At 42.7% G+C, this 22266-nt stretch overlaps 1 protein-coding gene across 1 annotated transcript in view; it reads left to right on the top strand.

Annotated features, from left to right (window-relative positions):
* The first annotated feature begins 8116 nt into the window (after nt 1–8116).
* Ryr2 (ryanodine receptor 2) overlaps nt 8117–22266 on the top strand; it is a 393422-nt gene continuing 379272 nt past the window's right edge. Inside the window, exons 1-2 of the mRNA XM_032885202.1 lie at nt 8117–8137; nt 8518–8637. Coding sequence (XP_032741093.1) covers nt 8117–8137; nt 8518–8637 — 141 coding nt within the window. The remainder of the gene's footprint in view (nt 8138–8517; nt 8638–22266) is intronic.

The following is a 22266-nucleotide window of genomic DNA, read 5'->3' as shown; positions in this document are numbered from 1 at the left end:
ACACAGAGTGTGAGTATGCATGTATGTGTGCACTCATCCGTGTCATCTCCTGGTCATACCCTCTGTCTGTCTGTCTCTCTTTCCATATGTCTGTATATATTCGATGTGGTGTATGCACATGTGTACTTGTGTGTGGACGCCAGAGGTTGACATTGGGTCATCTGTCTCTGTCTATTTTAATTATTGAGACAGGGTATCTCACATAACCTGGAGCTCCCTCATTTGGCTGGACTGACTGACCATGAAGCACTAGGGACTCACCTATGTGCAGTCCCCTCAACTAACATCCCAGTGTTAGGAAAGTAGGTGCACCCAAGCCCAGCTTTTTTATTAGGGTTATGGGGTTTTGAACCTGGGTCTTCATGCTTTCATAGCAAATGCTTACTAACTGAACCATAAGGTAAGGTTTTTAGTTAACTGACCCTTCATGTTCTGCATAACATAAAGTAACATAGAGATAAGTCTTCTAACCAAAAGCCAAAACCTGGATAAACTAAGACAAATTTATGTAAAATACTTGGCATGAAGAATGGCTTTGAGTCTTCCAGTGTTATTAAGGATATCAATTGATCTTTCAGGATTTGCTGTAGGGGGCTGGCGAGATGGCTTAGTAGCTAAGAACACTGCCCCTCTTGCAGAGGTCCTTAGGTTCAGTTCCCAGCATCCATGTGGTGGCTCACAACCGTCTGTAATGTCAGTTACAGCATATTTGACTGCCTCTTCTGCCTTCATGGGTAATAATCACTCACATAAAACACATACATATATACAGACCAAACAATTATACAAATAAAATAATAAACCTTTTTTAAAGAGTGAGTACACCACACTGGTTGGAGAGATGGCTCAAAGGCTAAGACCTTTTGCTGCTCTTGCAGAGAACTTGAGTTCAGTTCCAAATACCCATATTGGGCAGCTCACAACCACCCATAATTCTCCCTCTCTCAGAATTGTCCCCCTCCTCTGGCCTCCATGGGCACTGTATTCATGTACACATATGTACCCTCCAGTAAAATAAAATACATATTTTTAAGATTAACTTAAAAGTATTCTATAATTGACTCATGTAGAGTGTATATGAAAGGTAATTATAAGGGGTTGGGGATTTAGCTCAGTGGTAGAGCGCTTGCCTAGGAAGCGCAAGGCCCTGGGTTCCCCAGCTCCGAAAAAAAAGAACCAAAAAAAAAAAAAAGAAAGGTAATTATAATCAAAGTTTTATTGTATTTATGTGGAAATAGGAGGATTAGAGACTACATGGGTTTTTTTCAAGTAACTGGGATGGGTTCGTGTTGATGCTGTGGATGTATATGTTACAGTAAGATTTGCTGCATCTGTAATATACAGGCACTGTAATTTTCCTTCAGTGTCGACCTGTCTCCTGGCTGCCCCTAAATCAGTGGCTCTCAATCTTCCTAATGCTGCAACTGCTTAATACAGTTACTCATAGTGACTCCCAACCATAAAATTATTTTGTTGCTACTTCATAACTGTAATTTCGCTACTGTTACAAATATGGATATAAACATTTGATACACAGGATATCTGATAGTCAACCCTACTGGGATTGAGACCCACAGGTTGAGAGTCACTGCACTAAATCATGACATCACTTACTGGAGTCATTGATGACTCAGCTTACTTGAATATTAAGTAGACTCTTACCTTGGCCGTATTGGTAGGTGATTCCATATGTTGGCACAGCAGCACACATTTGTGAAAAGTAGAGATGGTCTAGATCCACAACTCTTCATCTAGGATATATTATATTCACTGAACACAGAATGAGACCTGGGGGTAGACCCAAAGCCAGTCAGGACTTGTTCTTTCTCTCCTACAGCTGTTCCTACCATGGCACATCTGCCAACAGGCAGTGTGCGGCCAGAGTAGCTGGAAAGAGCTGATTCTTATCCACAAGAAGCTTATCATTCTCATGGTTTATGAATTCTGCTTCTGGTTATTCAACAGCAGCAGGGAAATGAATATGAAAACATGAGGAAAGATGAATAAAATATTTAGACCTATGTTTGAATTCTTCACAAGGTTTACCATGCTAGTGTTGAAAAAAAATGGAGTCTCCATTTTATTTATTTTTTATTTTTTTTGTGCTGACTTTTTTTTTGATATTTTATCTATTTACATTTCAAATGTTATCCCCTTTTCCAGTTTCCCCGGCTCCCATCCCCCCATCTCCTGATTCTATGAGGATACTTCCCTGCCATCCACCTACTCCCACCCAGCCCTCTCCTACCTCAACACCCTGGTGTTCCCCTATACTGGGGTAATGAGCCTTCACAGGACCAAGGACTTCTCCTCCTTTTGGTGCCAAACAATGCCATCCTCAGCTACATATGCAGCTGGAGACATGGGTCCCTCCATGAATACTCTTTGGTTGGTGGCTTAGTCCCTAGGACCTCTGGGTGTTCTGGTTGGTGGAAATTGTTGTTCTTCCTATGGGGTTGCAAACCTCTTCAGCTCCTTCAGTTCTTTCTCTAATTCCTCCATTGGAGTCTCTGTACTCAGTCTGATGGTTAGCTGTAAGCATTCTCATTTGTAACAGTAAGGCTCTGGCAGAGCCTCTCAGGAGACATCCATATCAGGCTCCTGACAGCAAGCACTTCTTGGCATCAGCAATAGTGACTGGGTTTGGTGGCTGCATATGGGATGGATCCCCAGGTGGGGCAGTCTCTGGATGGCCTTTCCTTCAGCCCCTCTCTACTCTTTGTCCCTGTATTTCCTTCCCTGAATGTTTTGTTCCCCATTCTAAGAAGGACTGAGGCAGCCACATTTTGGTCTTCCTTCTTCTTGAACTTCCTGTGGTCTGTGAATTGTATCTTGTGTATTCCATTTTATACTTCCCACACAAAACAGAAGTTCCATAAAGGATAGCTCAAAGGATCCCTTCCAGCACAGGGGCTACCGTGCTGGGCTGGCACACTGTAGAAGGAAGTGGTTTTCTCTCCTTGTGCCCCACGCACACAAGAGCCACATCCAAGATAGATTTGGTTAAAAAATTGCTAGATCCTGCTGAGCATGGTGGTTGACACCTGTAATCTCAGCACTCGGGAGGCAGAGCTGAGAGGATGTGAATTTGAGGGTAATTTGGGTAAATGCTCTAGACCTCACCCTCTTTTCTCTCCTCCCATTCCTCATCATCACCTCCCCTGTGCATCAGATTCTAGAGTCTCTGCTTCTAAACTTAGCTTCAATGTTTGCCCTTCACTTTCTGGCAACCTGTAGCTCTCGTCTCCAGCACACTTGGCATGTACTGACTCTTCAAAGGTATCTTCGTATTTCACGGTTCTGGGATCATCCAGTGTGTGTTCTACCCCAGCGTGAGGCCCCTAGGCATTCCTCAGTGTCTTACCCACTTTCTTTGCCAAGCTGTGTTTGTGGTAAAGCGGGATTCCTTCAGCGCTGAGAAAGACTCCATGCTGAGCTTAGCTCTTGAATTGCAATATCTTCTGTGAGTTGAGGAAAGGGCGGTACTCACCATTAGAAATTTTCATTTTTTTTTTTTTTTTTTCCATTTTTGACATTCTTTTGAACACATTTATGGATTCATGTTCACTGGCTCCCTCTTCATTTCTGGCAGTATAGTTTGGGAGCTATATTTCTAAATAAAAATAGTCTCAATTTAATAACTGGATAACTACTTTGAATCAATCCATTTTATAGTAATTTATTTATGGCATATGATTTATTGTGAAGTGAGCGTGGGTGTTGCTCTAGCAAGGTCTAGGGCAGATGTCCCATGATTTGTAGCCAGGGAACCATTTCCAACCAACTGCCTGTTTTCTGATGCTCTCATAGATCCTTAATATTCTGCCCTCTTTGTTGTCCCTCCAAATAACACCTGCCCATCTTTCAAGTTCAGGCATTAGATAAGGTAAACAAAAAAGGTAGAAGGGGGTTAGCTAAATGGGAGGGTGCCCGCAGGCATGCAGGGGATATGATGGGGGTCAATATGACCTCCATATATTGTATAAAAGTATGAAATTATCAAATGTAAAAACTAATGTTAAAGGTGCTTTGAGCTTCGTGTGCTAAGGCAGGAGGCATGATGGCTGCCACTTGTGTGCCTTAGACACACACGATGCACATAACCAGATTCAGAAGTAAGAACTATGAATTCAAGGTTTAGCGTCAGGAGAGAAGTCTCAAAGGTTAGTTTGGAAGACTAACCTTGTGACCCACTCAGACATTCTTCCCTTGTGCCTTTGTTGTGTTAGCATCCTGGATCTCCTCTGTGTTAGGCAATGATGGTCTTCAGCGTTCAGGATAGAAACTAGGTTTTATATACATGAATAGTAAAATAGATCATCATTCACATATCATACCCACGTTACATGAAACGGAAGTTGCTGCACATGGGTGGAAATCAGCAGAAAACCACGAACCTTCCCTACCAGCTCTTTCTGCAAAGCCTGCAGGCCCTTCTACCTCTGGAGAAAGTGTTTGTAGGGGGATGAATGATGGGTAATAAAAGGGAGCTGGCAGGTGGCTTGCGTTCTGCTGTTTGGTCCATCAAGTGTTTGGCATATATTACTTTCTGTCAAAAATGGGAAGCCGTCACTTTTAGGGCTGTAAATCAGAGATTGTTCTCGTGTATACTAGAGAAAGCTTTGTGGGGCTGTCAGGTTAGGCTCCGTCATTTCCAGCCGAATCACGACCGGCAGGCCTGGTTATAGCCTGTCTCCTTGGTAGTGTAGTTGAGCTTCTATGAACATTGTGTTACGTGGTTTCTGGGTTGTTTTGTCACCCAAGCTTAAGGTGCGTCATAGAAGGGGAATTGCGCACAGAGGCCTGTTACGGAGGTTCAGTGGTGTTCCTGAGTGAGAACCGCTCAGCTTCATTTACTCCCTTACATCCCTAGTGTTCACACCACGTTGGAGAACAGCCCAGATGATTCTACATTTCTGATTTCTTTACCATATACCGGCCTTAACGTGCTCTATAGCCTGGGAACCTTCAACGTCTGACTCCTCTTCCTGCATCTCCCCAGGGCTGAAATTACAGTTGTGTGCCACCACTTAAATGTTATGAAGGAACAGGAATTGATACATGGCTTGGAGCCTGTATCATTGATACATGCCTGACAAGTTCTCTACCAACTGACCTACACATCTCCAAACTATAGACTTATTTTAATATTCTGTTGCTTCTTGCTGGCCTCCTTTATGCTTAGAGAAGACTACCCATGTCTCCTAGGGTCCATATCCTGTGTGAGACCCATTCCGGATCCTGGATAATCAATGGCCTTTAACATTGGCATTTCTTAGATGCTTAGTCCAGCCCAAAGCTGTTTTTCTTAGCAAGATCCAGGGGTGTCAGCATGTATTGAAGAAACAATACTGGTAATAAGCACAGTAAAAACAAGCAGTTCACTGTAGAAAGGGTGTGGAGATGGCTTTCAGATCAAATGCATTAGACTGAATGACTCAGTTCCTGGAAATGTATATGACAGGTCCTAGTGAGGGAAAAATTACTTTGTGTCTCCGTTTTTTCCTCGTATGTATGTATGTATGTATGTATGTATGTATGTATGTATGTATGTATGTGACTAGTCTTTATATCAAATGGGAATAGTGAGGGACACGAATGCCCCAGCCTTTGGAAACTGGATGTCTTCTCTATTTTCATAGTCACCTACTGCAGCTGCTATTCTCATGTGTCCCCTGCGCTGTGCTGTGCTTTCTCCTATATACTCTTGGCTCTCACTGTCTTCCCTCTGTTCATTTCTATGTCTTTAATTCACACATTCAAATAATCATTCACTAAATAACATCAGGGCAGTCTCCAGCTTTCCTCAGAGATTCTTTTACCTTAGAGTGTTGTTTACACATTAGAGCTGGGTCCATAGGACATGTAAGACAAAATAGTAAGAGACCTCTGGGATCTTCTAGGCCTGCAAGCATGTCAGCACCATTTCCAGATTTCTCATTATTCTGCATGTTTGGAAACCACCACACAGCTTTGATCTTGTAGTAGATTATGTAAAGCACTTCCCGATCTTTTATTTTGCTACTCAGCACATGAATTTTACATTTTCTCTTACTTATAGGGAAATCAGTCTATTTCTTTTCCCCAGCAAATGGCTTTTCAAGTAAAATAAATGTTCACTCACATTAATGAGTACCCAGAGATGGACTCAGAGGGTAGATGTTAACAACTGGCCTTGGCCTGTGGCGGGCGCTATCTGCTGGCTGTTCACGATGCTGCTGCCACCTAGAAAATAATGGCAAACAGCAAACACCAGAAAGGTTTTAAATGCAAAGTAGAATTGTGCTTTTTCAGATAAACACAGCATTTGCTTCGAGTTAACCAGCACAACTTCTTTTCTATTTCCGGAGACTCACCCCACTTCCTTATCCTGACTCTTCTGTTCTACAGTGGGATGCTGAACAAGTGCAGTCCTCCATGCTGTGCTTCTGGGACACCTCTCTGTCATGTGACATCTTGCAGAAGGGATCGATGGATGCATATATTCTATTCTCTGTTATGTATCTATCCTTCTGTGACTTTGCTGTTGATGTGTCAAATGCAAGTGATGGGACCCAGATGAGTCAATAGAGTGCTTGCCGGGCTAAGTTGAGGACCATCTTTGATATCTCGAAACCCATCTTAAAACAAAACAAAACAAAACAAAACAAAACAAAACAAAACAACAACCAGGTACAGCAGCAAATGCCAGCATTCCCAGCATCGAAGAGGTAGACACAGAGGATACATGGGATTCACTGATCGGCCTTCAGAGTCAGTGGAGCTCCTGCCTCAGTGAGAGACCCTATCTAAAAATTAAAGTGAGGATGGATTAAGGAAGACATCTTGTTCAGATTAGATCTCAGGCCTCCACACATGCGTGCATGCATGCACATGCACTCACATACACACATCCGACAAGTGGTTGCATTTTCTAGACATTTGCATTAGTAATAGAACCTGTTAAATGACAATACTTCATTACAAACAACCCTCCTCCCTCTTACTCTGTGCCTTTCAGGCCCTCAGTCATTGTGGTGACATTTTGTCATGCAACATTATTTCAGAGGTTGAAGGCCTTGCCTAAGATCACATGACTGCCAGTATATGGCAGAGTCAGGGTGGCCAATTTTGCTCATTCCTTTTTGCAGGGGATAGTGAGCTAGTTGATCTTGCTATTAATCCAGGCTGGCTTTAAGCTCCTGCTCAACTCTAAGACCCTTCTGGGATAAGGCATAGTCTGTGTCAGGTCATCCTGTGGATCACCTTTTCCCATGTATACATGTGCCTGTAATTTTGCTTCAGTAATTGGTTTGAATCCTTTGTTGTATTGAACTAACCAATGGTCTTTCTGTGTTCTTAAACATCCCAAAATCAAATTGCTACAGTGTGGTGGAATGATGGTGACTTACCTCAGTTATTAGCATGTTTCCTTATGTTAGTTTTGACTGACATGCATGCCATCCTGTAGGACCTGTTTCATTCTGGAGGATGTTTGATGTTTCTTGACAGTGCTGTTGACTGAAGCAGTGTATGAGAGTGTGAACGAGAAAAATCCCACCTTTCACTTATCCACAAAGAAGAGTAAGAGGTGGGAGGGTTGTTTGTTATGAAGTATCATCATTTAACAGGTTCTGTTACTAGGGCAAGTGAGAAAACTGATGGCCTTGAATGGCTTTGGCCCTTCTCTTTCTCCAACAGCCAGTACCCAAGGAACTGACACTGTATAGCTCTTTTTGGTGTCAGTTTCTTCATATAGCTCATGTTCTAGTTTCCTTTCTATGCCTGTGATTAAAAACAAACAAACAAACCAATAAAAACACACTGACCAAAAGCCATGTAGGGAAAGGAAGATGTTATAAGTCTTTCACCTCAGGTTTTAGTCCATCTTTTGGGGGAGGTCAAGGCAGGAACCCAAGCAGCTAGACTCATCACATCCAAAGGTCAAGCAAAGAAAAGATAAACACATCCTTCCCTGATGGTTTTCTTTAGATAGTTTTGTCCCCTCTTACACTATTGAGGACCTCTTGCCTAGGGAATGGTACTTCCCTTGATGGGCTGGCTCTTCCTGAATCAGTAAACAATGAAGACATACCCGTAGACTAGCTAACCTGATCTAGATAACTCATCATAAAGAATGTCTTCCCCAGTGATTCAAGTTTGTGTCTAGGTGACAGTCAAAACTAACTAGCTTCGCTCATACTTAGTTGTTTCATTTTAGATATTTTATTCTATCCGTGTGAGTGTTTTGCCTATATGAAGGCATGTGAACCATCAGTGTGTCTGGTAGTCAAGAGATGATGGCCAATACCCTAGATCCTCTGACTTGAATAACAGATAGTTGTGAGTCATCGTTTGGTCACTATGAAGAGAACGTGGTTCCTCTGCAAGAGCATCAAGTGCTTTCAACTGCTAAGCTATCTCTTCAGCCCCCTACAGCTGAGATTCCTTTTAATAGGTGATAAAGTCCTATGTTTCTAGACCTTACTTAACCTAGCCCATGAGGAATCTCATCTTTCCTTCTGTTTCTTTCTGTAGGATGATGAGGTGGTTCTACAGTGCACCGCGACCATCCACAAAGAGCAGCAGAAGCTGTGCTTGGCAGCAGAAGGATTTGGCAACAGACTCTGCTTTTTGGAGTCTACTTCCAATTCTAAGGTGGGTTGAAATCTCTCAAGGCTGATGGAGTAATCTAGTTCCACTCATGGAACTGAGTGTGTGTATGAGTACTCTGTTGTTTTCTGTGGAACAAACGATGCGTAAACTTTTGGCTTCAAATATTTGATTAATCCTTTATGACACGTCTTCTTATTCTGTAAAATGACAGTGGGTATATATGTGAAATGTTTACTATGGTGTTTTATGCCAAGTGAAATTCCTAACATTATAACAATCAGTGTTATATGTATTATACACCTGTCTAGATTTTTTTTGAGATAAGCACTCATGTAGTTAAGTACATGTTAAGTATAGTATACTCTTCCTCAGATTTTTTTTTGGATAAAGGTCTCATGTAGCTCAGGCTGGCCTTGAACTTGCCAGGTAGACTAAGGATGCCCATGAACTTATGATGCATCTGTTTCTATCTCCTGGTGCTGATATTTCATGTGTGCACCAACACACCTGGTTTCTACAGGACTGGATTTGAATTCAGGTTTTTATGGATGCTAAGTAAACATTCATGTGAGTGAGTTCATCCCAAATCCTCCGTTACATTTGTTTTAATTTGACAAATCTCATTAGAACGTTCTCTTTGTAAAATTTACTATGATAGGTCTAATTATGAAAACTATTCTTCAAGAACTAGCATTTTCAAATTTACCATTTTCTCTGGTTTTTCAGTTTTGTGGTGACTTGGGTTAACTGGCTTTTTGAAAGTGTGTGTGTGTGTGTGTGTGTGTGTGTGTGTGTGTGTGTGTGTGTTTGCTACATTTGTGTATATACATTGTGTTTGAGCCTGATACCCTTGAAGGTCAGAGGGCAGCATCAAATCCCCTGGGATTTAGTTACAGGCAGTTATGAGCCACTGTATGGGTCCTGGACACCAAACTCATGTCCTCTGGAAAAGCATCTCTTAACCTCTGAGCCATCTGTCCAGCCTAGTAACTGGGCATTTGACTCTCCTCATTACATCAAACATTGTGTGAGATGATGTTGTTTTGATTCTTTACTAAGGTAGTTGGTTTCTGACACTAAAAATTAATATTCTGGGTTAGGGAGATGGCTTAGGTGGTAAAAATGCTTGCACATTCAAGGACTTGAGTTTTGTTGTCAGAATCCACATTTACAAAAAGATTGGCATGTGGTACATACTTGCAACCTAGGGCATTGGGAAGTCAGAGACAAGTAGATCCCTGAGCTCATTGGCCAAATAGACTTGTCTGGTTGAAGAGTTGCAGACTAGTGAGAGACCCTGTCTCAAAACTTTAAAAAAAAATTGTGGACAGCACCTAAGGAATGATATCCAAGGTATCTTTTGCTTCCCTCACATAGTTAATTACACTCTAATTAATATTCCTATTCAATAACAGTGTACCAAATGAAAATCAAGCATTCTCGTAGGCCTAGGTGAACTGTTTAATTCTTAGCAGGGGAACTTGACTCTGTATTTGCTATAGATAACTGAATTGACTGAACATCTAATCCATTTACGTTCATGGTGTCTTTCAGTCATTTCTAGAAGCAAAGAATGAAAAAGTTGCATTGTGTTTTTAGAGTGTAGAATTAAAGATAAAGCTGATGTCAGGCAGAACACTGGGCTGTTTTTCTTATTTTGTTATGACGTAAACCCCTCAGGTGGCTGCGTGGTCCACCATGTTAGGCTGGTTCCTGTCCTTACCTTACTTCACTTTAAAGTCTTTTTTATTTTTTCTTAATTCACTTTATATCCAGCTCCCCTCCCTCCTCTCTTCCCAGTCCTACCCTATAAATCCCTCCTCCCATTTCTTCTCTGAGGAGAAGGAGAACCCCCACTTGGATACCACCTAACCCTGGAGCATCTAGTCTCAGCAAGTCTAGTCACATCCTCTCCCACTGAGGCACAACCAGGGAGTCCAGTTAGGGAAGGGGATCCAATGGCAGGGAACAGAGACTGAGCCAGCTCTTGTCCCACTTGTTAGGGGCCCCACATGAAGACCAAGCTGCACATTTGCTACACATGTGTAGGGCATCTAGGTCCAGCTCCCGCATGCTCCCTGGTTGGTGGCCTAGGGTCTGTGAGCCCCCACAATCTCAGGTCAGTTGATTCCGTAGGTCTTCTTGTGGTGCCCTTGACCCCTCTGACTTTCCCAATTCGATTCCCTACTCTTTCATAAGACTTCCCCAGGTTTTGCCTGATGTTTGGCTGTGGGTCTCTGCATCTGCCTCCATCTACTGCCAGATGAAGCTTCTCAAGAGACAATTATGTAAGATTCCTGTCTGCAAGCATAGCAGAGTAACATTAATAGCATCTGGGGTTGGCTCTCTCACATGGGATGGGTCTCAAGTTGGGACAGTCATTGGTTAGGTTGTTCCCCTAGCCTCTGCTCCATCTTTAAGCCTACACATCTTGTAGGCAAGACAAATTTTGGGTTGAAGGTTTTGTAGGTGGATTGTTGTTCCCCCCACTTCTCTGGAAATCCTGCCTAGCTATAAGAGGTGGCCATTTTAGTCTCTCTATCTAAGTTAGAGTAACCTACGTAGACTCCGCATATCTTCCTTCACCCTAGGTCTCTAGCTAGTCACCAGAGACTCCCCATTTCCATTCTCACTCTCAGGCCTCTCTTACCCCTGTTCCTCATACCTGATCTCCATCTCTGTTCTCCCTCTCTCCTCCTCCCCTACCCAGTTCCCTCTCCATCCATCCCAGATGACCATTTAGATATGCACTTGTCCCCATGTTCTTTCTTCCATTGGAGTTTCCTCTTTGCCTTTTTCGGGTAGAGTTGGAACTCTGAACATTGGTTTTAGGACTTTAGTAACTTTGGGACAGATGCCTGTTGCTGCTAAAAATAAGGGAAAGGGGCTTGCCTATCAAAGCCCCATGAAACAGCCTCTCTTCAGGGTCTCCTTTCCCAAATTACCACTGTAACCCCCACTTTAATGGTTATTTTTGTCTGTATTTCTGTACCATTTGGTCTGTATCCTGAGAATCTTTATACGGCATTGCTTTCCAGAGTCTATGCTGTTGTTCCCCTTGCCTCTGCATATGAAACCTTGGACCTTTGGGGGACCTTTAACTCCTTTGTTGTCTTTTGGTGACAAGCACGGTACCCTGAAGTAGAAACATTTAACAAGTTATGATAAAGGGACAGGACTGCAGGGCTCAGTTCATGATTCTAATACAGCTGGAGTGCTGTATTTCACCTGCATGGAGCTGGATTTCACTTTAACTAGTAGAAAAAGTGGGACGTAGTTTCCCCTTCTCCAACTGGCATCTCCTGCATTTATCATGAACTAAGGAGCATAGAATGATTGTCGGCAATAACCAGTCAGACCCTATAAATTATATATGAACGCCTGGAAGCAGACCCAGAAATAGCTCAAGCCAGGGATAGCATCTTTCCATCAAAGGCAGGACTGCCTTATTGGGGGAGTTTAAGCATTATGTTCCTAAGATGTTTATTCAGGCTCATCTTCTCCTGGAAGGGAAGATTTGAAATATCAAGGTAGAGTTTCCTGCAGGAAAATATAAATGTCTATGACTTTACATCTGATGACATGATTGTTATTCCTCATTCTTCAGCATGACAGGTATTTGCTGTTTATTCCTTATACAAATGGCATTTCATCTTTGCCTCTATACAATTGGGAAGCTGGACTCTAATTTGGGGCAGAAGTCAGTCGTTAAAATTTCAGACGTTTAGTGGCTGGAGAGGTGGCTCCATGATTAAGAGTTCGTGTGGCTGCTGGAGTGGGTTGTAGTAGGGTTGGTTACCCATACCTCCACGAAGCAGCAGTCAGGCCTTTAGTCCCTATTATTAAGAAATACACTCGGAAATGAATATTGGGTCAAAGGAGAAGCAAAGTAAAAGGAATATGAAATTTTGCTTCTTGAACACAGTGATAAAGCCTGGTGTTTCAGAATATGGCAGGTATAGTAAAGAAGTGAAGACGACATTACAGCATTAAATTTACAAGTTCTTAAAAGTGGAAAATAAAACCAACTAAGTGGGCAAATAAGAAAAGAGTATAAAATAGTCATAGGAAAATAGCAAGATGGAGGAGTGGTAAGGTTAACGGATGGGTTTGATAGTTTAAAAACTAATTCTTCGAAAGAAAATCAGTAGAAAAACCAGTGACTAATTTAATAAAAAAGGATACCTCAAATATTCTAATAGTAAGTTACATATAGATTAAAGGGATTAATAACTCAAACACAGGAAATTAAGTCACAAGGAAACATTTATCTACTTATATACTAATGAATTTTAGGATATTCATGATGTTAATCATTTGTTGTCCAGATTAGCCACATACTACTGACTTCACTGCCTCAGCCTCTCTCTGAGTCTGGGACTACAGATTCAACCACACTTAGGGCCCTATTTTATTATTTGAAATATATAAATAGAATCACCCTATGTGGTGGTTCATACTAGAAATCCTAATATTTAGAATGCTGGGTCAGGATTTCGGCAAGCTCCCAGTCAGTCTGAGCTACTTACAGAGTTCAAGGAAAGCCTGGGGTACAGAGTCAGACCCTGTCTCAAAGATTACAAGCGAAGGTGCAATCCTGTGTCCTGCTTCTTTGTGTGGATTCTAGGGATTGGCCTGAGGTCCTGGAGTCTGCATGTCAAGCCCTGCTCAATCTCCCTGGTCTTCACAGTCCTGTGAAAAAGAAGACATCCGCGTGTGGAGTGTAGACTTCATTACAGAACCCAGCCTTCCCTAGCTGGCTTTGCCAATGCCCTGGTCACTGTAATAGAAAACCCATGTCTGACCGGAGTAGCTTACAGATGGGCACTATGAGGAAATGTGACAGTTTTGACATTCCACTTACTTACGACTTGATCTGCAAGATAATTCATTAAGCGATAACCAGTTGACTGGATGTGCCTTTCGTGAATCTGCATTGCTCCATGCTCTTGACTTGAATTATGTGGAGAGATTACACATGGCTGATGTCGTAGCTGAGCCCAAGTGTATTTAACCATGGGAGAACTAAAACCAAATTTACATAGGAAGATCAGAATAGCAATAACCAACTCATATGGTCCAACCCCTAGCCTCTCTGCGAGGGCTTTCTATAGTATTTGGTCTTATAGTTTCACTGGAGACGGATCTGGTTGGCTCTTCGGTTCCCGACAGGGGACAGTGTATAGTTCTATGCCATGGCGAGTTCTTATCTTCTCATATGAACTGTTTGTTGTCTTCACCCTGTTTAGGGACTGAACGTCATGACAGCAAGCACTTTAGACCTAATGAAGAAGGCCGGTGAGGTGACTTGTAGGTTAGAGTGATGCCAATTAAGTTTGGCCATCTAGCTGAGTTCTTTCCCTGGGACCCCAATGGTGGAAGGAGGGAAATGACTCCTGAAAGCTGTCATGACTCTGGCATGCACACATAAAAATAAATGTAATAGAAATTTAAAAAAAATCATAATGAAGTCCAGTGGTGGTCATGCATGCCTTTAATCCCAGTACTTGGGCAGCAGAGGCAGGCAGAGCTCTCTGGGTTCAAAAAAATCATAATGATGTATCTAAGTTTGTATCAGAGCAATCCAAGTTTTAAAACATATCATAAAAAAGAGGACAATTTTTGAGTGCAGGCGTTTGGCTGTATAGGAATTTAAAACAGTAAGAAAGATCACAACACTAGGAAATCATTTTACCCCAAACAGTAGATCTATGGAGCCTAGGACTCCACAGGAGTACAGTTTGGGGAACATTGTTATAAAAATGTAATCCATAGTTTAGAGAGTAGTGCAGTCACTGTAATGAGGACTCGCTTTTATTTAATGGTCTTACTGAGACACGGCATCTACCAGGAATTTGTTGTTGTGACATAGACAGTGTGTTGGTCTTATAGATTCCTTGCAGCTTTAGACTCTATGTTGCCTAGGCTAGCCCTTGTCCACAGCACACATAAACAGCACTGTTAATTTTGATCATGCTTTCAAGACTTTTCAGTGAGCTCTTCGCGTGTCTCAGTGATAAAGAGTGTTTGTGGCTCTTGCAGAGGACTCAGGATTGATTCCCAGCAGCCCACACAGTGGCTCACAAACATCTGAAACTCCAGTTCCATGAGCTCTGACTTCTTTTTCTTCTGGCCTCTCTGCAGGCCCTTCACACACGTGGTTCACACACGTATGATGCGGGCAAAACATCCATACCCAGACATTTAAAGAGAAAGAAAGCTCTCTATTTCTTGCAGTTTCCCTGACATCGCTTTAATCACAAGTATTTCTTCCCCTGAACGGGACATGAAAAAGCAGAATTTTATCCCTGGTGACTTCTCATTTCAGGATATTATTCACCCCATCAATAATGCATGTGGGGCCATCAATGATGCATGGCAGTTGTGCTATTCCAGATGAACCGCTCTTCTTCAAGTGGGAAAATTTGAATAATAAAAATGTCAGTATGAGATAAATGCTAGGTGATGTAAGGAAGCTTGGCTTTGAAATGAGGTGTGCGAAACATCTTAAACTTCAGAGGCTTTCACAGCATGCTTCCTCCAGTGTTTAATTGAAATAATAAAACATGCTAGAGGAAAACAAATACTAGGATTACTGTCGTTCTGTTTATTCACTTCAGCTTTTAGGGGGTTCTGTTTGTGCAGAAGGGACACAAAAGACCAGCACGTTCAGAAGAAAGTGACTTTCCCAGCAATCACTTTTGCTTACCACTGTCCAAGTGTTGCGTTAGATGCTACTCATTTCCAGTATTTTAAGAGGAAAGAAAAGTAGGCAGTGTGCTTGGAAGAAAGAAAATACCTCCATGAGGGCTGGGGAGATGACACCATTACTAAAGTACTTGACTTGCAAGTTTGATTCCCAGAACTCATTGCACGGAGATGTGGGGGGTACCTGGCCATGGTGGCACACATTTGCAATCCCAGTGCTAAGGCGGCAGAGGCAGGCTGTGCTCTGAAGCCTGCTGTCTGGCTCGACTAGCCTACTTGGTGAGCCCTAGGCCAGTGAGGGAGAGTCTGTCTCATAAAATAAAGTGGCAGCTTCTGAGGATGACAGCCCAAGAGTGTCTTCTGGTCACACACGTGTGTGCCTGCTGTGTGTGTGTGTGTGTGTGTGTGTGTGTGTGTGTGTGTGTGTGTGTGTGTGTGTGTGTACACACCTAAGAAAATTTAGAATAATTGATTCTATGAGTAGATGGCATGCCCTTGTGGCTTGTAACATTTGATTTGGGGGACAGACTACTTCACTGGGATAGAATAGAACAGTGTGCATCTATGAGTTATAGACAAATAATTCCTGTTAGACTTTAGACACTCATTGATGCTGCTACCCAGTTAGGAAAGGATGGCTACAGAGAACATAATTGTAGAATAAGACGACATAATCAAAATTCTCCATCTAGGAAGCATTTTGTGGAATCCATAGATATCAAATGTGACGTCGGCATAGCCTTATGAATTGAAGATTCATTCTGAGGGACTTTTAAAGATGTTTAAGAATCCTCATCATGGTTAAGAAAGGGCTGCTTGGTTCCCTTGTAAGCTTTCTTGTAAGACTTAGAAAATGAAATAGAATGAAACTTTAGAGGAAACAAGTTTACCCATCATCTGGTGGAGATCTCTGCTAACCATGGGGCAGATGGGACTGCCTGGAACAGATCCTCCCTGGGGCTCTCCTCTTGCCTATGGAGTCCCCCCAAGCACAGGGACAAGATTGGCAGATGCCATAACTCACCTGGTCTGTCTGGGACACACCTAGGTATGATGCTGGAACGTGAAGTAAACGACAGGGTTATGGTCCTACCACCTTGGCCAGCAGCTCAGTGTCTGCCTGGAGGTATGGGCTGTGGTTATCAGGAAGATGAGGATGGCTTTTTAGGTACTAGTGGCCATGGTTCTGACCAATAGGTGCTAAAGGCCTCTGGGCACAGCCTTCTAGGAGCTTGGGTGGGACTGGGTATTTGATCATAGTGTATCCCAACACCAGAGAAAAGACAGTTGTAGGGGAAAGAGAAGCTTCTAGTTCCAACTTTTCCATTTTTCGTGTGTGTGTATGAGTGTGTATTTGTGTGTGTGTGTCTCTCTGTGTGTACGTGATATGTTGTACATGTGTATGAATGTGTTTTTTAATTTATTAATCATTTTGTTTACATTTCAAATGTTATCCCCTTCCCAGTCTCTCCTCCACGAATCCCCCACCCCATCCCCTTTGCCTCTAAGAGAGTGCTCACCTACCTCCTACCCACTTACTTCTCACCCCTCTAGCATCCCCCTTTTCTGGGGAATCAAGCCTCAACAGGACCAAACACTTCCCCTCCCACTGATGCCAGATAAGGTAGACCTCGCTACGTGTGTAGCAGGAGCTATGAACTGGGACACATATACTCTTTGGTTGGTAGTTTAGTCCCTGGGAGCTCTGAGAGGTCTGGTTAATTGACACTGTTGTTCTTCCTATTGGGTTTCAATCCCCTTTAGCTCCTTCAGCCCTTCCCCTAACTCTTCCATTGGGTCCCGGGCTCAGTCCAATGGTTGGCTGTGAGTATCTTTATCTGTCTTAGTCATGTGCTGGCAGAGCCTCTCAGGACAGCCATATCAGACTCCTGTATGCAAGCCCTTCTTGGTATCAGCAATCGTGTTGTGGTTTGGGGTCTGCCGATGGAATGGATCACATGGTGGGGTGGTCTCTGGATGGCCTGTCCTTCAGCCTCTTCTCCATTTTTGTCCCTGTATTTCCTTTAGCAGGGACAATTCTGGGTTAAAAACTTTGAGATTTGTGGGTGGCCCCATCCCTCCACTGGGGGCCATGTCTATCTACTGGGAGTGGTCACTTCAGGCTCCATTTCCTGCTATTGGGCACTTTGGCTAATGTCATCCACAGTGGGTCCTGGAGCCTCTTGCATCCCTGGTATCTAGGACTTTCTAGTGGTTCCCCAAGTTCCCCACCCCTTACTGCCACTTATTTCCATTCATTCTCCTGGTCCTGTGGATTTCTCTCCAGTCTCTTCCCATACATGGTCCCGCCCTTCCCCTTCTCCTCCCCCTCCCCTTTCCCACCCAGGCCCCTCCCTCCCTCTGCTTCCCATGATTATTTTGTTCCCTCTTCTAAGTGGGTTTGAGGCATCCTACTTTGGCCCACCTTCTTGTTAAGATTCATATGGTTGTGAGTTGTATCATGGGTATTTTGAGCTTTTGGGCTAATATCCACTTGTCAGTAAATACATACCATGTATGTCCTTTTGGGTCTGGGTTACCTCACTCAGGATATTTTCTAGTTCCATCCATTTGCCTACAAAATTCATGAAGTTGTTGTTTTTAATAGCTGAGTAGTATTCCATTGTGTAAATGTATAGCATTTTCTGTATTCATTCTTCCAGTGAGAGATATCTGAGCTGTTTCTAGCTTCTGGCTATTATAAATAAGGCTGTTATTAACATAGTGGAGCACTTGTTATATGTTGAGGCATCTTTTGGGTATATGCCCAGTAGTGGTATAGCTGGGTCTTCAGGTAGAGCTATTTCCAATTTTCTGAGGAACCTCCAGATTGATTTCCAAAGTGGTTGTACCAGCTTGCAATCCCACCAACAATGGAGGAGTGTTCCTCTTTCTCCACATCCTCACCAGCATCTGCTGTTGCCTGACTTTTGTCCTAGCCATTCTGATTGGAGTAAGGTGGAATCTCAGGGTCGGTTTGATTTGCATTTCCCTGATGACTAAGGATGTTGAACATATCTTTAGGTGCTTCACAGCCATTTGAGATTCCTCAGTTGAGGATTCTTTGCTGAGCTCTGTACCTCATTCTTTAATTGGATTATTTGGTTTTCTGGATTCAAACTTCTTGAGTTCTTGGTATATTTTGGGTATCAGCCCTCTATTGGATGTAGGGTTGTTAAAGACATGTCTTTGGAATGTATATTCTTACACATAGTCTCCATAAGTAGCATGCCCTGGGTATTCCCTATCTTTCCCTTCCGAGACTGGAATTAAAATCAGGCTATCACACCTACACAGGGTTTACATGGGATCTGAACTCAGGACCCAGTCTTGGGAAGCTCTAAACCACTGACTTTGTTTTCTCCCTACCCTGAAGTTGTCAGTCTTTGACACTTGAACCTGAATTTGCAGAACGGCCCTGTTGTGCTCAGGGCTTTCATGCATCTTCTTTTCTAGATCTGAGAGTGCGGCTTAGCTGTAGTAGACACATGGCAGCCGGCAGAGCTGGCTTGGCATCGTTTTCTGGGAAGCACCAGAGAGTAAATATTTTAGGTATCTTGGGTCATGTTTTCTTCTCAACTTTGATCTTTAGCCCCAGAGCAGCTGTAGACAGTATTCAAATAGATAAACCTGGCCGTGAGCCTAAAGATTGTATTGATGGGTGCTGAAATGCATACTCCAGACATTTTGTGCATATGTGTTTGTGTCTTGTACATGTATGGGTACATGCACATGGGGTATGCATGATGTGTGTGTACGTGCAGGTGGAGGCCAGGGGTCAAGGTCACTTGTCTTCTCCTGTGGCTCTCCAACTTCTTGTGTGTGTGTGTGTGTGTGAGTGAAAGTGGTGTGTGTGTGTGTGTGTGTGTTGGTGTAGGACCTCACTGAACCAGGAGCCCACTGGTTCACTGGCCTGACTGTCCTTTGGTGGCTGCTTCCCCAGTGCTGGGATTATAGGTATGTGCTGCTGCCCCTAGCTCTTCTGGGGATGTGAACTCTCTCATGCTTGCATGGCAAGCACTGAGGTATCTCCCAAGACACCCCACCCACACACACACACACACACACACACACACACACACACACACACACACACCACACATATCCCACATATACACCACACACACACATACACACACACATACACACATTCACACAAACACACATACACCACATATACACCCACACCACACACACACACACACACACACACACACACACACACACACACATGAAGAAACTATCCTCATTTTAGGAGATGTAAAAAAAAAAAATGCAGTGGCCAGATCTGGTTCAGGGAAGCAGGCTGCGTCTGCTCTAATACCTAGGAAGCATTACCTTTGTAAGAAGCATCTGGAACAAATTCCATAAGACTAATACTCAGAAGTAGAACAGAGGAAATGTTTATGTCAGTTAAATTTTTTTATTCCACCTTAAAGCTAAGAGAGAGGTAAACCTTCTGGCCTGAAGTGTTAGTTGAGTCTTAGGACAATGGAGAAATAGGGCTCGGTGGATCTTCTAGATGGAGAGCAATTGAGGAATTAATGTTTTTGAAATTTGAAATGGGACCTAATGGGGAAAACTGAAGTTGTATAGATTATAAATAGAGTGTGGTGCAGAAGCAAGCAACTGCCAAGTGTTCCACTGAGGGGTATGGTGGGTCTTCAGACTCCCCGTCTCCAGCATATTAACTGGGAGACAAGAAACAGCGGGCACTTTTTCCAGTGCTGCACTGCGTCTCATTCGCTTCTGCTTACTGACTTGGTATTCTGAGACACGTGTCTACATCCCCCAAGTGTAACTAATCCAGTTCGGTTTTCCTGAAAACAAAGGAAAACCTGGTGCCTTTGAATATGCTTCACTTTTCTCTCTTCCTGGAACACAGTGGCACCCTCTTCACTTGGAGGAAGCCTCCTCCTCTTCATTCAGCTGTCAAGCAGGATTTCCTTTGTGAGCCTCCCCACATCTGTACTGCATTGCAGGCCCTTCCTCTGCAAGGCAAAGCCTTGGGTCCTCTCCTCCTTCCTCCCTCCCTCCCCCACTCCCCTTCAGGCCCCCTCCTCCCTGTCTCTTCCCCCTCCCTTCTCTCTTCTTCCCTTTCATTCCTCTGTCTCTTTCTTTCTCATTGGCTCATTTGTTCGTTGACTTCTTCCAACCCCCATCTCTGTCCTTCTAGTCATGCCCAACCAGGTGAATTCCTTCTGTTGCTCTACCGCCTTGTTACAGAGTTATATGGTCCTGTTCTCCACGCTTTCTCTAGTCCAGAAAGTACTCACCTGTCTCAACTCTTGGGAACTGACATACTTTTGAGGGATATATATATACATATGTATATATATATATATGAAAAATTCATCTGTTCATTCGGCTTTGAAAAGTACACAGGGATTGCATTCTGCTTTGCGGAATTAACTGAATGTCTTTAGTTTGACCTGAGCAAGCACACTTGTGGCTACAAGAATGCTTACTCCTGTGCAGATTGACTCTGGGTTTGGTGCAGTGCACTTGGAGTGATATTTAATTTACTACTTGATATGAAGTATGTGTCTTAGGTTTTTACTGCTGTGAATAGACACTATGACCAAGGAAACTCTTATAAGGACAACATTTAGTTGGCCTTATAAAGCTGGCTTACAGGTGTATAGGTTCAGTCCATTATCATCAAGGCAGGAACATGGCAGCATCCAGGCAGGCATGGTACAGGAGGAGCTGAGAGTTCATCTGAAGGCTGCTAGCACAATCCAGGCAGCTAGGATGAAGGTCTTAAGGACCATGCCCACAGTGACACACCCACTCCAACAAGGCCACACCTTCTAATAATGCCACTCCCCGGGCCAAACACATGCTAACTATGACAATATGATTCTCTACGTAATACATAATGTAGAGAATAAAAGGCTTTACAGAAAATTTCTGAAGATAGATAATTATAAAACGCTAAGATTTTTGATAATATAATTTTCTATTATCTGCATAAGATATTTTAGCTGCAAACATTGGTATGTGATAAGGAAGATCATGAAGTTACATTTCAATACAAAATGGAGCAATCATTTTGAAAAATTGTTATTTCTGATAAAATTAAAGTTTTATGACATAGCTTGGCAATTTACTCTTGGTTAACTTCTGTAGACATATGCAGACATGTTTCTTCTCTAAAATAGATGAACATGTTGTACTTTGCACTTGTGATGTTAGTTAAATGATAATAGAAAAGTCAGAAGACCCATCAGATTGAGCACTTTAGTTGGTAAAGTTTAATTGCTTGTGAATTATACTTAAGTGAAGCTGAGTTTTAAAAAAAAGTTCCAAGAATTGTAAATGTGAAAGCAAAACCAACTTTATTTCACAACATGGAAAGGAATGACTTCCAGATATCGACAGATACCATGATACATCATAAAAGAAACAAACAGAACAAGTGCCATAATGCATAAAACAAGCACACAAAAGAACTGGATGAAGATTAGATTGGGGAACAAGGTTTTAAACTCTACAAGTAAAATATGAATTTCCCTGTGGAATCAACAGATATTCCGTGAGTTCATAATGAGAATAGGGCATCTGAGTAGACAAGACACTTCACGTGCTTGAAGTGTCTCTAAGAGAGGGAACTCACACAGATCCCTAATGTTTTGAAAGATGTTTGGCAGTGTTCATGATGATCAATGAGAGAAGGGAAATCACAGTGTGGTGAATCACATGTGACACTGGCGAAGGTTGTGTATCACGGTGACAATAGGAATTCTCATACATTTCTGATAGGACTGTAAATCTATACAACCTCTTTAAAAAGTTCTCTCTCTCTCTCTCTCTCTCTCTCTCTCTCATACACACAACACACACACACACACACACGCTCGCACGCACACACACACGGGGTGTGTATATAAATGTTTACAATGTATTTGACAATCTCCACTCTCCTACTTTTCACCAGTTCTTCTGTGACCCTCACTGCAA

Source organism: Rattus rattus, chromosome 14 (genome assembly GCF_011064425.1).
Source record: "Rattus rattus isolate New Zealand chromosome 14, Rrattus_CSIRO_v1, whole genome shotgun sequence".
NCBI lineage: Eukaryota > Metazoa > Chordata > Mammalia > Rodentia > Muridae > Rattus > Rattus rattus.
This window is presented reverse-complemented; position numbering and strand designations above follow the sequence as displayed.